The 15760-nt window shown below is 63.1% G+C and overlaps 1 protein-coding gene across 5 annotated transcripts; it reads left to right on the top strand.

Annotated features, from left to right (window-relative positions):
* Window positions 1-529: 529 nt before the first annotated feature.
* On the top strand, window positions 530-14032 carry EXOC3L4 (exocyst complex component 3 like 4). Of its 5 annotated transcripts, none has more exons than XM_029239216.1 (12): window positions 530-675; window positions 5238-5659; window positions 6529-7180; window positions 8142-8253; window positions 8473-8595; window positions 8963-9063; window positions 9264-9344; window positions 10474-10588; window positions 11110-11229; window positions 11316-11468; window positions 12139-12260; window positions 13539-14032. In XM_029239216.1, the coding sequence occupies exons 2-12, from the start codon at window positions 5254-5256 to the stop codon at window positions 13729-13731; spliced, it is 2178 nt and encodes a 725-aa protein (XP_029095049.1). In that variant the 5' UTR covers window positions 530-675; window positions 5238-5253; the 3' UTR covers window positions 13732-14032. The 5 variants fall into 5 exon arrangements, 4 of the variants coding, with proteins under 4 accessions (XP_029095049.1, XP_029095047.1, XP_029095048.1 ...); XM_029239214.1 differs by lacking the exon at window positions 530-675 and adding an exon at window positions 4387-4734; XM_029239215.1 differs by lacking the exon at window positions 530-675 and adding an exon at window positions 4387-4734 and having other exon boundaries at window positions 10492-10588.
* The last annotated feature ends 1728 nt before the right edge of the window (window positions 14033-15760 follow it).

Raw genomic sequence — 15760 nt, forward strand, 5'->3', positions numbered from 1 at the left:
CAGGCTCAGGCCCACCTCCTCACCTTCCCTCACGGGCGGACCCCTGCTATCCCTCCTGTCCCTGAGCGTAATCCTATCTGTCCTCGAGGGCCCCTCTCCTTCTAGCTCCTGGCAGGTGGCCTACAATGTTCCCTTTGCTGTTGCTGTCTCCCCCCCATTTCTGCCCTTGGGGCTCTCAGCGCCAGGCAGGGCACAGGGCTGGCGCTGGCGACTCTGCCCTGGAGGGAGGGGTCCTTCTGGGCTTGGCCGCTGTGGGCTGGGTGCCCCCTTCCAGCCAGCTGGTGCCTGCTGCCTCTGGCCTCAGTGTGACCAGCCCTCCCCAGCCATGTCCACCCCCTCCACGGCCTCCGGAGCGCTGCTTCCTCGTCCCTCCCCTCCACGGCCGCTGGCCTGCGTTGCCAGGAGTCAAAGGTTGGAGTGATTGCCTCTGGAGTGGGAACGGGGCGGGAGCATTTCTACAAGTGAAAGCATGGGGCTGTGGTGGAGGGTGGGGTTGGGGGGGGGGGCTGGGGGCCGTGGCCAGCTTGGCGGTAGCTGGGGAGTCCCAGCTGTTGTTCACTCGCTCTGGCTGCTCCAGAGGCCCCAGCGCCTAGGCCCCACTCTGAGGCCCCAGCTCGGCCGGCTTCTCCTGGCAGCCCTGCTCTGTTTGGGGCCCAGTGTCTACTCACCCGGCAGGTATGTCTGTGCAGGTGGGGCAGGAGGGCCAGCGGGGTGCTGTGGGGAGTAGGCGGGGACTCAAGGGGCTGAGGACAATTCTGGTTCTGCTAGTGGCCTTCCAGGCTGAGCACCCCGGCTCGGAGCCCAGGCCAGAATGCCAGCTCAAATCACAGTGATACACGTGTGCACACATGCACACACAACACACAGAGATAGAAAGCATACAGACATGAACATGCAGACATGCAGACCTACATGGACTCACGAACAGAACCACTCACAGACACTCTGAGGCACACACGTACCGGGAGACACACTCAGGTTAACACATAGTTGTGCAAAACCCATATGCACAAAGTAGTGGCACACCTATGGGCTGATGCGCCTACATGAAATTGCTTATCTCTTTTCCTTGGGCACCTGCCATGTACCAGCCCTGGCTGGAGGCTGGGTCAGGCCTACTCTCTGCCCTGGGGGGGTTCCTGGTCAAGAGGCAGATGCCCCAAACCCTGTAATTGTCCCCCGATCATGGGAGAAGTTGTGCCCAGGGCAGGAACCAGGCCCAGAGCAGGAGGCGCCGACCATGATCTGGGGCTCAGCTGGTTGGAGAAGGCTTCTTGGGGGAGGAGCCACATGTGCTGAGCCTTGAAGGAGTCAGCAGCTGCAGAAGGTGGGGGCGAGGTCACTGTTGGCAGAGGGAACAGTCTGTACAAAGGTGTGGAGGAGAGGTGAGTGCATCCAAGTGATCAGAGTGGGTGAGTGATTGAGTAGATGAAACTGGAGGGGCCAGTTAGGAAGGGTCTTGAATGCCCAGCTAAGGAGTCTGTGCTTCTCCCGAGGGTGATGGCAGCCCAGGGTGGGGAGAGGGGTTATGTTTTGTTGCTATTAAAAAGGGAAGCCTTTTAAGTGCCTTTTAAAAATAGGCTTTTCTGGAGTATAGAAAAGCTATTTCTAAGCAGACGATCATGTCACCTACAAATAATGACATTTTTTATCAGGTCCTTCCCGATATTTATACTTCTTATTCATTTTTCTTGCCTTATTGCCTTTGCTAGTTCTTCTAGGCAAATGTTGAATAGTGTGAGAACACACGCTTGTCTTCTTCCGTATTTCAGGAGAAGAACCTTACCTTGCAAGGAAGGGTTTTAAGGGAGGTTTATGTTTTGGCAAGACCCCCCCCCATTGCTCTGACAAGATGGGTTTCAAGGGGTCTAGGAAGGGGTACAGTTAGGACCTGTGATCAGGTGATGGGGGGTGGCAGGTGGGAGGTATGAGGGAGACACAGTCCTCTGCCCGAGGTGGCTACTTTGGAGCTTTGAAGGATGGGTTGACAGTCCAGGCCCAGGGTAGGTGGAGAGGCTGGGAGTGGGAAGGGCACCACGGGATACCTGGGAGGAGATGCTATAGGAGGGAAGGCCTAGGAAAAGGGGGTGGAAGCTGGAGCTGGGGATAGCAAGTGGTGGGGGAAGCCCAAACTTGACTTCTTGGTCACAGATAGGGTGGCCCCAGATGGGAGCTTCCAGTGACCATGTCTTCTGGGTGGCATTCCTGCCCCTGCCACTGGCCCTGCAGTGTGGGTGCCTTGGCCTGACCTGGAGAACATGGGGCCCAGGGCTCAGGCTAGCCCTGGGCCTCCTGGGCCTTGAAGCTCATCCAGCACCACGTCCCAGGCACAAGGGCCAGGGCCTCTGAACACTCAGGGCAATGGGACAGAAAGAAAGAAAGCCAGAGAGAGGCCCCATGGGTGGGGAGGCAGGCACGGGGCAGGGGCCAAGGTAGAGTCGGCAAGGAGTCTGCAGCCCAGAAGACACCAGCGTGACGCCTGGCCAGGCCAGCCAGGCAGGGGGTGACCCTTACATTGATGGTTCACTCCTCCGCCAGGCTGGCTCTGGGGTGATGGGGAGGGGGTAGAAGAATAGAGGTCCCCAGGCCAGTGAGGAGGCCCCATCACCACAGGGACAGTCCGAGGGCCTGACGAGCAGACAGGTGGTACAGCACAGCCCAAGGACTCCTTGGAGGTAGAGGCACCTGCACCCGAGGTTCTGAAGACCAGGTCAGATTCGGGGAGTAGAGGGGGAGGCTGGGAGAAGGAGCAGCCTAAGTAGAAGGTGGGAGGCTGGACAGGCACGAGGCGGCTGGTGGGGCTGGATGGGTGCAGGTCAAGGAGGCCCAGAAATGAGGCTGCAGAAAGCTCGGTCCAGGACAGGGGGCTTCGAATGCCAGGCTGTGGGGCTCAGGCTTGGCCTGAGGGCTGCGGAGAGCCACGGAAGGGTTTAAAGTAGGAGAGTGACCGGGTTGACTTGTGCCTTGTGAAGGTCAAGAATGACTTGGGAAGCTGCAGAAGCGGGATTCAGGGAACAGGGGGCAGAGGGACCAGCTAGGGGCCTCGATGGGCCTTCAGTGCAGCTCTGATTTGGGACGAGGGTGGTTGAGCAGGGTAGGTGGGCTCCAAGTCTCTGCCTCTGTGACCTCCCATGAGACCCAGCCACCAGCTGCCCCTCCTCCCCCAGAATTTGCCTCTAGGCTTCCTGGGAGAGCTTCAAGTCCGACCCCGCTCCGGGCATCTGGAGCTGACCCCACCTTCCGAACCTCTGCCAGGAGAAAGGGTTCCTCGGGCAGCAGGGCTTGTTGATGCCGGGGAGACACAGGAGTCCAGCCTCTGCTCCCAGGTTCCTAGACAGACCTGGGCTGGCCCAGGCTCCCCACCTGGGAGCTGTGTGGCTTAAGGCAAGACCCTGTCCCTCTCTGAGCCTGTTTCCTCATGTATGAAATGCAGTGAACGACACCCTGCCACTTTATTGTCATGGGGATCTGACGTGTGTCGGGCATTGGGCTGAGCACGCAATGGGTGCTTACTAAGTGTGAGCTCTTCCCAGCCAAGGTAGGCCAGCTTGTCCTTCCCCCACGCTCCCTGGAGACAGAGCCCGGAGCACGGCAGGCTGGGCACAGCTGGAATGGCTTTCTTCATCACCACACCTGCCCCTGCTGGGCACTGGGGGACACCAGGGGTGGGGTGGGGGGGCAGTGGGTGGAGGGGATGGCCGGCTCCTGTGACAATGCTCCCTGCCGTTGGGCTGGTCTGCGGGCAGGGTCCCCGTCCTGGCACCAGGGGAGGACAACGACCTGTGGCCAGGGTGGGGCTGATAAGGCCCCCATCAATCACCTGAGCCTGCCCCTCCCTCAGTGGGGCCTCCTTCCAGCAGCTCAGTGGCCTCTGGGAGAGGAAGGTAGGCCTCAGCGGACCCCCTGCATGTCTGACCCCCGCACAGACATCTCGCTGGAGGGCATGAGGGGGTGGATAGGGGTCTGGGTCCTGCCCATCCTGGTGTCAAACTGAGGCCTGGGGAGAGGCCGTTCCTGCCCACTATCACCCAAGAGTCAGGTGCTGGCTCCAGCCTGGCCTTTGTCCCCATGGTGGGGGGTGACCTGGGGATGGGGGGGGTCTCAGCCTCTGGTTGGCCAGTGACTTCAGCAGGTCCTGCCCTTCTTTGGGCCCCAGTTTCTTCAAGGTCAAAGTGAGACCTTGCTGGCCCCCCACCATCTCCAACCCCTCTTAACACAATGGGGTGGGTGGGAGGTTCCAGCAAGCCAAGAAGTTTCTCTCCTTTCTCCCACCCCTAGCTTAACCTAAAGGCAGAAAGTCAAACACAGCCAGGCTGGGCGGAAAGGGGGTGGGGTGTGGGCGGAGCCTGGGGGAGCCTGGGTGGTGAGGGCCCCGCTCGGGGTGGGTCAGGGGCAGCCCTTGTTCTGCACCCCCATGCCCTGGGGACCCCCTCCCCACCCTCTGTCGGGGAGGGGCCAGAGCATACCTCTCTGGGTGGTGGGGAGGAGATGCAATGGGTGAGAAACAGCTTGGGAACCTCCCGCCCCTGGTTAAATATAGAAGCATGGCCCCTCCCACAGCCTTCCCTGCAGGCTGCAAGGCCCGATAAGCCCCCGGTGGCCTAGGCCAGCCCCCTCCGGCCTGACCCCACCTCCCTCCAGTTCTGAGACACCCAGGGAAAAGGCATGGCCTCCCACGGGGGTCCCTGAGCTCCGCTTTGAGCAGAAGCAGTTAGGCCTGATGGCTGAATGGGGGTGAGCTGAAGGATGGGGTGGGGGGCAGTGAGTGGCTTGTGGAGGGGGTGGGCATTTTAGCCTCAGGACCTAAGGTCCAGGAAGTCCTGGACGTGGTTTCTGGGCCCAGCCCCGGGGACTGTGGGCTGCGGGTCGGGCTGTGCCCCAGAACCCACACGTTCAGTTCCCTCTCCAGCTCCGATGGGAGGGTCTGGCCTGGCAAAGCCGGTGAGGTGGGCCTGGAGGAGACCTTCTTGGAAGATGGTGTCAGGGAAGGTTTCCTGATGGAAGCAGCTGTCTGTGTCTGCAGAAGTAGCTGCAGCCTGGCACAAAGACGGCTCTGGCCATGGGAGCGGCCTGGTGACATTTCCTTTTTGACAGCCCTGGGGTCACCTCCTGGGGAAAGCTTCCCTGACTAAGCTACTGGGCCCCAGCACATCCCACAGGGCTCTCATGGGTTTCTGTGTCTGCTCCTGGGGGCTAGGCACCCCCCAGGGCTTCCTGAGCCTCCTTTTCGCCCCCAGCTCTGCTGCTGCCAAGATGCCGTCGCCTCAGACAGTGGCCTCTGGGCCGGAGCTGCACAGCCCCAGGGAGCCTGCGGTACCCCAGATCCCAGCTCAGGGCACTCGGAAGGCAAGCAGTGAGGATGCGTCCAGCGCCCATCGTGAGGGCTTGAGGCCTGGCCTGGGCACCCTTCGGCGGGCCTTCTCAAAGGCAAGCCAGCGGGCTTCGGGCTGCGCCCCCCAGGAGGACCCAGGCCTGCTCAGGCGCAGCTCCCGCCTCTTGTTCCGGTCTTTACGGCGTGCTCGGGACGAGGGCCCGGCTGCTGACCAGACCCAGGCTACCACTGGGCCAGGGGTGGCCCATGGCCGGGAGGCGTCCTCAAGGGCCATGGACGGTGTCAGCCCGCAGTCATCCACTGGGGCGGGGCCTGCGGAACTAGAAGGTGAGGGATTCCTCACCGCTAAGCAGGGGAGGAAACCGAGGCCAGAGAGGGGGGCAGTGGGACCTAGGCTTCCTGACAGGCTCTCCTCCCCAGCTACCCCAAACCCCTGCCCCTGTACAATCTCACGTTAAATTCTTCCAACATTCCAACAAGGGCAGCTGAGAAAAGTGAGGCTCAGAGAGGTTAAGTGACTTGCCTCAAGTCTCACAGCTGGGAAGTGGAAAAATGGGATGTGAACCCAGATCTGCAGGACCCCAGGACTCCACAGGCTTCCACAGCCTGGCTCCTGGCCAAACCAGAGTGGTGGAGAAGGCACTGGCCCTCTCAGATCACAGCGTCACAGAGGGTGCCTGTGAGCCATGGGGCAGAGGAGAGGTCAGAGGGCTGCCCAGGAGAGGACACATTGGAGTAGGGCCCTGAAGGGGGAATGTAGGTGAAGGTAGAGCGCTCCTAGGGGCTGGAAGTTGGCCCAGAGCAGGGAACAGCAAGAAGTGCTGAAGCTGGACACTGCGGCAGGAGCCTGGGCATGCCCACCCTGAGCTCTGACCCCATTGGACCTGCAGTCAGGACCGTACTTGAAGCCACCAGGTCCAGCTCTGTAGAGCTGGGAGTGGGAATGGGAGTGGGGGAGGGGGAAGGCAGGGGCTGATCCCAATTGCTGTTCTGAGCCAGGCTTGGGACCTGGGGTTCTGCCTCTTCAAAGGTGATTCCAGAGGACACAGGGCACCTGGGGCTGTCGCTCCTGGAGCAGGCCTTCAGATGCAGCTCTGGGGCCCGGCAGCCCGGCTCCGGATGTGTGGGATCGGGGCCGACAGGCCTAGCTGAGGCGTCCCCCTCATTGCCCCTCTTCTCACCTGACCTCGCAAAAGACAAATCTGTGGCTGACCTCATCACGGAGCGGAAACTGCTGGCGGCCTTCGAGCAGCTGCGGCACCTCGAGACTCAGCTAGTGGCCGAGAAAGCCTCGCGCACCTTCGAGCAGGACCCCACGGGCTTTGCGCGGCGCGCCATGGACCTGTGCCTGCACTACGACGGGCTGGCTGCGGAGATCGGCGCCATCGTGCTCGAGACCCTGGGCCCGGACGGCGTGGACGCGGCCGTGCTCGCGGAGCTGGCCCGCGTGGTGCGCGCGGAAGAGGAGGCCCACCCAGAGCCCCCTGCAGACGGCGACTTTCTGTGCACGCCGCGCCACTGGCGCCAGCACTGGGAGGACGCGGTGCGCCGGAGCGCGCGTGAGCGCGTGCAGCAGGTGAGCGCGGGGGAGGCCCCGGGGGCAGCCGAGGGTGCCTCCGGCTTGGCCCAGCTTCTGGCCGAGCTCGGCCGCTTGGTTCGCCGCGACCTGCAGAAGGTGCAGCTGGAGGTGCACCCGGCTTACGCGGCCGCCGGCTATCCCGCGTGGGAGGCCTACCTGCGCGCCTTCCACGGCGCAGTGGCCCAGCGCCTCCAGGAGCTGGCGCACGACGCCCATGGCTGCGAGCAGCTCTACGTCCTGCTGGACTGGGCCTCCAATGTCTACAGCAGGTGAGGCCCCAGCCAGGACGCCATGAGGGGCAAGGAGGGGCTGGAACTGCCCACGCGAGAGGCCTTCAGGAACCTGCTCTAAAGAGCACAGGGCACCTTTCTTCCCCTTTTCCTCCCCGGAGAGTGCTGGCGATATCCAGGAGGCTTCGACATTCTCTCCTCTCCGTTCTAGACCATGGTGCTCTCCCGAGAGGGGAGGGGGGCATCCAGCCACCGGTTCCTGAAGCTGGAAAGCATCCGGGTGGGGGGCGGGGGTTGCTTATGAGGCAGTGAGCCCAGTTAGGCACAAGCTAGTCCACAGGGTGCCTCTGAGTGAATTAGCAACGGGCACCCCTCCAGGCAGGACACAACCGTGGGCTCACAGCACTTGGCGCGAGTTGGCTTTCAGCCCCACTCTCGCTTTGGATGGACAACTGGGTTCAGGGCTCTGCAGGACGTCGTGGGGTGGGTCACCTCCCCCGCTGAGCGCTCCCCAGCCCCACGGGCAGACAGGCAAGCCGGAGGAGGGCGCCAAAGTTCTGGGCTCCTTAATAGGCCCTGTGGCCTCAGACAAGTACCCGCCCCTGTCTGGGCCTCCCTAGTGTGGACAGTGTAGTGGCTGGTCCCTGAGCTGCATGGTCCTGGGGGCGTTTAGGGTTCAGTCTTGGGTGTACCCTGACCGTGAGGGTCGTGGTCGCCCGAGGCAACCTGGTCAAGGTCCACCTGGACGGCCCTCTTTACGCAGTCTGCATGCACAGCTGGTCGCTGAGGGTAACAGGAAGCCCTGCAGTCAGAAGCCGCGGGGAGGGGCGTCTCGATGGAAACCTGGAGGGCGTGGTGGGGGGTTGAGGGTGTGAACAGCCCAGATTCGGGGCCCTCACGGTGGTGGCGTTAGGCTTTGAGCCTATCCAGAGGGGAGTAGGGGCAGCCGCTGCCCCATCAGAGTGCTGCTCAGAGCTTCAGGCTCCACCCTGCCTTCCAGTCCTGATTTCCTGGGCTCCCAGGACATGGCTCTGCCCTCGGAGCCGCTGCCCCCACTCCTGGCACCCGATGTGTGGGCCCAACTCGAGAGCGACTACACCAGCTTCCTGGAGGTAAGGGCCACGAGGGGCCAGGCCGGAGGGGGCGGAGTCCAGGTTGAGTGTGGCCGCCACCGCCCCACTGCAGGGAGGCTCCGTGCCCTCAGGCGTGGGCCTGTGCACCAGCAGGGTGGCCCCTGTCTCCAAGGGTGCGTGACGGGGCTCTGGGCTCAGGAGGTAGGGGACCTCCTTCCTGGGAGGGTCTCACCGCGGCCCCTTCCTTACCCCGCACAGACCAAGATCGCGAGCTGCTTCGATGGCATCCTGCAGGTAGAACAGAGTCGCTGGGTGGCTGCCGAGGCCCCCGACGTGCTGCAGGGCCACTACCATACGCCACTGTCCATCGACGTACACATGGTGTGCCCAGAAGGAGGGACACGTGTTTGGGCCTCAGGCGGTAGAGACACCCAGAGCTGTAAAATACAGTCATAACTGCCTCCCCGTTAGACGGGAGCTTGAGGCCCCATATGGGGCTGGATCAGAGGCCCTCGGGTTGCCTGGCCAAGCTGGGAGCGCCAGGCCACAGCTCCCAGCTTAGCAGGCGGCCCTGTGGGTGGGGGGAGTTGGGAGGGCTGACCTCGAGGCTGGGGCCGCTGGAAGTTGCAGGCGAGACGTCGAGGAAGGGCAGGGAAGGCTGGAGACATCACGGGGCCGCGAGGTGGGGGGCTGGGGGCATCGGGACTGAGGGCTCAGATGCGCCTTCAGCGCGTGGCATCGCTCTCAGCTTGTGGCAGAGCACGTGAAGGCAGCCGGCGCCATCTCCGCGGAGCTGGAGGCCACCACCTTGCAGATCTGCACGCGGGCCCTTGGCCTCTTCCTGCCCAGGTAGGGGCGCACCTTGGGCCGGGGTGTGGTGGGTGGAGTGGCCAGGGTGTGGACGGTGGTCGTCCCTGGGGAGGGCCCATCCTGTTGGCTCAGTGTCCGAGATCCCCGGACAAGCCTCATCGTAAGGCCGGAGGGAGGGCGGACGCGAGGTCATAGAAGCCAGAAAGAGTTTCCAAGACCTCTGCGTACCTCTCCGCCAGGTTTGAAAAGGCTTTCCTGGAGTCGGGGGCGGTGAGCGAGCCTAACCTGTGCGCCAACATCAATGCCTGCGAGGAGTTCAGGTGGGTTTATCTCGCTCCTCCGCAGGGGCGGTGCCGAGCACGGCCGGCAGGGGGCGCGCAAACTGAGGGAACCGGGACCGGGAAGGCTACCGCGGCGGCCTCAGGCGGCCTTCCCAGGAGGCCTCCAGGGATAGCTCGCCTCTCCGCCTCCGTCTCCGCTGTGGGGTCCTGTCTCGGCCCCGCAGAGCTGAGGCCCTGGAAGGGATGCGGGGAGTTTCAAGGCCGAGCAGAGGCCAAGAAGCCCTCCCTGACACTCCCCCCCCCAGGCTTTGCTCGTGCTGGGGCCTGGGTTTATCTACCCCCAGAAGGCAGAGGCCCCCCCGTGGGCTGGCACTGGCTGTCCCCCTTCTGTGCCAAGCGTTAGTGTCTCCCCCACTTAAGAGGCGTCAGCTGCTGCAGCGCGAGGGTGGGGTCCCCATGTACAGATGGGAATGTGGAGGCTCAGAAAGGAAGTGCCACTCGTCCACGGTCACACAGACAGTACATGCTGGATCTGGGACGTGAACAAGGTCTGTGTGAACCCAAAGCCTGACCACGCTGAGGCACTGCTTCTATAACACTCTCTTGTCCCTAATCTGTGCCAGACTGGCCCTGGGCACGGGGAACCCTGGGGTTCAGCCCCAGGGAACATTCTCTGTTCCTTGGTAGGCAGCCTCTGGCCAAGCCCCTGATGGAAATTTAGCCTGCCTTTCTGTGTCCCTGGGCTGGGGACCGGGCAGAGCCTGGCCCTCGGTTTACTCAACAGTGAAATGGGGACATTATAATATTTGGAGAGGCAGTTATGAGGCTCAAAGGAGGGGCCCCTGTGTCAGGAATGGCTGCGTTGCACTGTTCTGTCACCAAGAGGGGTGCAGGTTCGGCTCAGTGCTGCCAAGGGGAGCTCTGCCATGCAGTGGGACCACCACCACTCCACTGCCCTGCCCCTCTATGACCTGGGGCATAGTGCCGTCCCCTCACTTGACTCTGCTCCCAGGGCTACTACACTGTGCAGCCCCAGGGGTCTGCCCTTCACATTATAGTCTAAGTGAATGGCGTTGGTGTGGCACCAGTCTTCATGGCAGTATGCCAGGCCTTGACCCCAGCCTGTTCCCCCTTGCTCACTTTGTCCCCTATCCTGGCCCCTCCCCAGAACTCATCTTCTGGCCAGGTTCCCAGGAAGTCTTAAAGAGCTGGAGAAGCCCCTGGTGGCTGCCACCTGCGCCTTTCAGAAGCGGCTGCTCCAGGGCTTGCAGGGTGATGTGCAGGTAAGGGGAATGGGCCCTTCTCTCCCCACTTTCCATGCCCAGCAGGTGCCCCCTGTGTCCTGGAGCCTGGAAGCCCAAGTCACGGCATTCATTTACCGTGGGGGCAGTGCTGGGGTGGTGTGTCGGGGGACTGGCGGGGGACCCAGACAAGTTCCCAGTCTCAGAGTGGGTGTGTCCAAGGAACTCCTCCTCATCCGGCCCCTCAAGCCCCCCCAGGACTCCCCAAGCAAGGCCTGGCTAGAGGCTCAAACTCAAACTCAAACTCTGCCTACTGGGGCTCCAGGCCTGGAGGAGGCAGTCCCTGGGAAAGGCCTAGTGACATAATTTGTGGCAGGAGAGGGAATGTCACCAAGGTACCATAGAGAGGGGGTCAGATAGCTCCCCAGAATTTCTTCCTGTTGACAGATTGTCCCTTGGCCTGAAACACCCCTGTCAGGAGCCATGCACGGGGCTCCCAGGGGAGGGTCTAGTGCGTGGGGAGGACACCTGGCTAGAAGACTCCTGACCCCCTCTGCCCCCAGCCGCTCTTCAAGGTCCTGTGCACCAAGGCCTGGCTGACACAGGACGTGCTGCAGCCCCTCCTGGACAAGGTGGTGGCATTCGCCGGCCACCTCGAGCATGTGGTCCCGCCCCGGGCGCAGGTATGGGGGGGGGGCGAGCTGTGGTGGGGGCATGCCCAGGGCCCCTACTGTTGACCCTGACCCAGACTCCCGCTTTGGCCGCCCAGGAGACTCTGCAGGAGGTACACCGTTACGTCGTCCGCGAGTACCTGGCGCAGGCGCTGAGGCCCCGCGAGCGGTTCCGGGGTGTGGAGCGCGTGAGTGGCTCCCAGAAGATGGGCCTGGACGCCCAGGCCATTGGCAACACCTTCCAGGGCCTGGTAGGAGCACTGTCTGGCTGCCCGGAGTGCCGGCCTCCTCGGGGGGCCTCCAGCGTGGGGACCCTCCACTAGCACCCCCCATTCTCATTTCCGCTCGCCCCTGTAAGAGCCCCTGCGGGGCAGGCTTTGTCGGAAGTGATTCTGCGCACTCTCCCCCAGCCGAGCGGGGCTGGTGGGGACGACACTTTGCATACGTTTGCATTCATTTGCATGTAGTTTGTGGGGTGTGTGGGGAAGGGATGAGGGTCGCAGCCCCGTCTGATGGGCGGGAACTATGGAAGACCTCTCCTGAGCCCCTGACCCTGAGCAGTTCGAGAGTCTGCTCCCTACACATACACCTCTTATCTGGGCTGCTGGTCCCCCACCCGCTGTACGACTCCAGGCAGGACTTGCCCGCGGGGCCTCGGTTTACCCATCTGAGCAGATTCTGGAAGACGCCTCCGCGCTCTATCGTGGGAGAGGGAAGATGACTACTGAGCTGCGACTGGGTCCACGGTGCCGAGGCCCGCGTCCCCTTCCGCGATGCAGGAGGCAACCCAGTGGGACCGCGGTGGTGGCTTCAGGAGGGCTCTACGGGGCTCTAATGGATGGGCTGCAGGCAGGCGCGGCAAGGGGGTTCCGGGGGGGGGGGCCGGTGGCCCACCCCGCACGCGTCTCCCTGTGTCCGTAGGGCTCTGAGGCTGCTTGGTTGGGCCGAGCTATCCCGTGCGTGGCGGACATACTGGGCGAGACTTACAAAGACGACATCCGGCGGCACCTAGAGACACTCATCCGGAGCTACCCCGACATCAGGTCCGTTCCCCACTAGATTCTGGCGGGCCCCGCGGGGCCCTGGGGTCAGGGGACTCGTGCCTGCAGAAGTGTCCCTGCGGCTGCAGGTGGGCGGGCGACGAGCCTGAGGGCGGCGCGAGCTGGTTCGGGGGAGGGGGGAGGGGAGGGGGAGGGGCTCGGACTAGCGCCGGCCTGAGTGCGCAGGTGCAGGTGCAGCAGCTAAGGGCCCCCGGCCTTCAGGCTGTGGCGGGGCCTCGTGGGATCGGGCCTGCCCTTCCTTCGTGCTCTATTCTCACCATCCTCATTCAGTCCTGTGGTGAGATGGGGAGACACGTCCCCACCCCTGGAGTCTGAAGGGAGTGGGAGACCCTCCTCCCGTGTCTGATGGTGGGGACACGTCCCTCCCCCGGGAGGCTGAGGGGAGGCCGCGGCCCCCACCCTTGGGAGAAGGCTCTTTCCGGAAGCCCCAGACCTGGCCAGGAGGAAGGAGGCTTTGATCCCGGGTGTGTGATGGGACGGGGCGGGGGGGGCGGTGGTGGGGGTGGGGGGGTGGTGGTGGTGGTGGTGGTGAGTCATGGTACCCATGGAAATCCCAGCCCGAATTTCTCCATGGCCTTGGAGATTCCAGGGTGGGGAGACTGCAGAAAACCCCCGGCCTAGCTCCTTCCTGGACCCACCGCCTTGCCCTGCACCCCGACCCCCCGGGGAGAATTCCAGGCCCCCAGTCCTCAGTGACCACCCCTCCCCTCCAAGCGCCCGAGGTTCCCCTTCTGGCCCGTCCCTGTTTTCCTGCCCTGGGCTGGCCTGCCCTCCCTAGCTTGTGGGGTGGTGCTTCGAGCTTCTTGGGGTGCTCGGGAGGGGAGGGGGAGCTCCTGACACCACTGGGCGCAGGCCTCCCACCCCCATGCTGCCTCTCTGCTTGCTGCCTGGCTGTGGCTCCCTGCACAGGGCTGGAAGCAGGAGGCCCTGACTCCTTTCTGAGGCCAGCGGCTCCCCCGGCCCCACCCCCGTGTGGCCGCATTGCTGCATCCTTCAATCCACTAGGTTTCTTGAACCTCTGCGTAGGCCACAGAGGCCTGCCCTCCTGGCTCTACGTGGCTTCGCACCCCTCAAGGCCCAGCCACCTCTTCCAGGAGCACGGCTCCTCCAGGTTCATTCTCAGTCTCTCTGAGACCAGGCTCCAGGAATGCTGGGTGCACTCATACTTCCAGCCCAAGCCCCCAGGGTTCTCCTCACCTCGGGGTCTGGGGTGTCATTGAAGCTGCTGGGTCTGCAGTGAGGGTCCGCGTGTCTCTGCAGGCGGGACCACGTGCTGGCCATTCTAGCGCTGCGCCGACTGGGCCACCGTCGGAACCAGCACCTCCTGACGCATGCCCAGGACCTGCTGAGGGCCGTGGCCAAGGCAGGGGGCCCCGGCGCTGCTGGGGGCCACGTGCTCTTCGAGGAGATCGAGGTGCCCACCTCCATGGATGTGCTAATCACCTGCATCTAGTGCTCCTGGGCCTGAGAGGGGCCGACCCCAGGTGGAGGGTTGGCCACCTTCCCCCAGGCACTGAACCCCAAGTCAGGAGCCCATGGTCGTGGAATTCCCATCCTCAGCCACACATGGCTGGTGACCAGAATGAACAGCCATGAGAGGCATCTCAGGCATTTGCGGGGGAGGGTTCGGGCGTGTCAGAAGTTCCCATCGGCACTGCCCACCCAGGAAGGCCTCCCTGCCTAACTGTCCAGCGCCACCCCAGTCTGAAAGTGAAGAACAGAGTATTTATTTTTAAAATAAACATGAATGAAAATGGTGTCTCCCTAAGGAGGGGCAGGCCAAGTTGACTTCAGGCAGGAGGTCTGGGTTCCCATGCGCCCAGGGTCCAGCCAGAAGTTCCGTGGTGACTCCATTTGGTGATGGCTGTTTCCTGCTCACTGTACCAATGGGGAGACTGAGGCAGGTCTAGAACTGGGAAGGCCCACCCCTGTGGCTGCAGAGCAAGCCAGGCTTTGACCCCGGGCCCCCAGTGCCGCGCGCCTAGTGAGCTTTGCCCAGCGGGGTGAGCGCTGCTCTGCCCCGTTCTAAGCAGGCCTGGGCCCTGGGAGACAAGAAAAGGCCAAGCCTTGTTCTGCAGCTTGAGGTATTTGGGTTAGTTGTGAGAGGAACTTCCCAGCAGTGAGAGTTGTATGCTGTGGCAGGGCAGGTGTCAACCTGGAGTGTGTGTATGAGGGGTTGCCCCTGCAGGTCTTGGCTCTGGACGTGGCGCTGCAAGGAGATCACCCCGCTGCGCCCCCGCGCACGCCCTTCCTCATTCTCCTCTCACAAAAAGTTGGCACTGAAATTGGGCTCCAGCCTGCAGCTGAGGCTGCTCTGGAACCCATTTGCATCTGTAACCTCGGGCTTGCCAGGAAGGCTGAGCTCTGAGATGGGGAGACTGACAGGATGCGGCCGGAGGCAGCGATAGGTGCCTTTCCCCCCAGTCCCTTTTCGGGGTCCCGGGGGGAGCAGGAACAGGTGCCAGCGGCAGCCTGTTCCATGGGGGCACCTGGCCAGGGGTGGGGCAGGCCAGGGGCCGAGGGAGTGTCCAGATCTTCCCAAGTGGGGAATCCAGCGGGGGTGGGGTGAGCAAGGCAGGAAGGAGGAAGCAGAGAGGATGGGGCTCCCAGGCTCCGGGAACAGGTGCGGGGGCGGGGTGTGTGAGTGCTGACGCTGACAAGCGGTCCTTGTGTCAGTGGGGAAACTGAGGCCAGTGGAGGGTGGAGGTTGGCACTGCTTCACAACGGGCCCCAGCACTGGTGGCCTGGGATCCTCACAGCCAGGGAGAGGGGAGGTATCGGAGGGGCACCTCTTTTCCTAGGGAGGGGCAGGTGATTGACAGGTCAGCCTGACCCCACATGTAAGCCCAGGGGCCGGCAGTGGTCTGGGTGAGAGTCTCAGGCCGGGGTGGTGGTGAGGGTATAGGAAGCCTTGATCTGGTTTGGTCCTGGCCAGGTTCTCCCCTGGGAGCCCCAGCCACCCCCTCCCACATTTGAGTCCCAGTCCCCAGGCCCCTCAGGGAGGCCCCCTCCTGCAGGCCCTGTTCCTCGCCCTGACCCTGACAGGCCTGACCTTGCCTGAGCCCCTTGGCTGCAGGCTGAGGGTCCTGGGGCTGGGCTTCTAAGCCAGGCTGCAGAGGTGGGAGGGGATTCAGCTCTACCACTTTCCAGCCAGGAGACTGTAGGCAAGTTTCTTCACCTCTCTGTGCCTCAGTTTTTCCAGCTGTGAAATAGGGGTTCTGTCTGTGCCTCCCAGGCCAGGGAGAGTGAAGTTAAGAGCCTGCTGTAAAGCCAGGCGCTGGCCCCACCGTGACCCCATGTTCGCAGGTGTCTGGCCAGGCCACCATCTGCAAGAAAAAGCCGAGAAGAGGCTGGGTGCAGGGGTGGGGGACTCTGTCAGTGAATCCTGAGGTGGATGGTGTCAGTGAGTGGGCAAGGCCCCCAACAGGAGGCTGGGGAGGGGTGTGGGTCTGAGCAGACTCCTCATGTTGCAGTGGGAAGGA

The sequence above is a fragment of the Monodon monoceros genome, unplaced genomic scaffold (assembly GCF_005190385.1).
Source record: "Monodon monoceros isolate NGI ecotype Baffin Bay Population unplaced genomic scaffold, NGI_Narwhal_1 Super_Scaffold_21, whole genome shotgun sequence".
Lineage (NCBI taxonomy): Eukaryota > Metazoa > Chordata > Mammalia > Artiodactyla > Monodontidae > Monodon > Monodon monoceros.

What these genes read in the sequence shown, in the direction of transcription:
- EXOC3L4 (XM_029239214.1), top strand. An exon ending in CTTGGCCTCTTCCTGCCCAG is followed by an intron (nt 9,064 to 9,263) that starts GTAGGGGCGCAC and finishes CCTCTCCGCCAG; the next exon opens with GTTTGAAAAGGCTTTCCTGG. An exon ending in GCTTGCAGGGTGATGTGCAG is followed by an intron (nt 10,589 to 11,109) that starts GTAAGGGGAATG and finishes CTCTGCCCCCAG; the next exon opens with CCGCTCTTCAAGGTCCTGTG.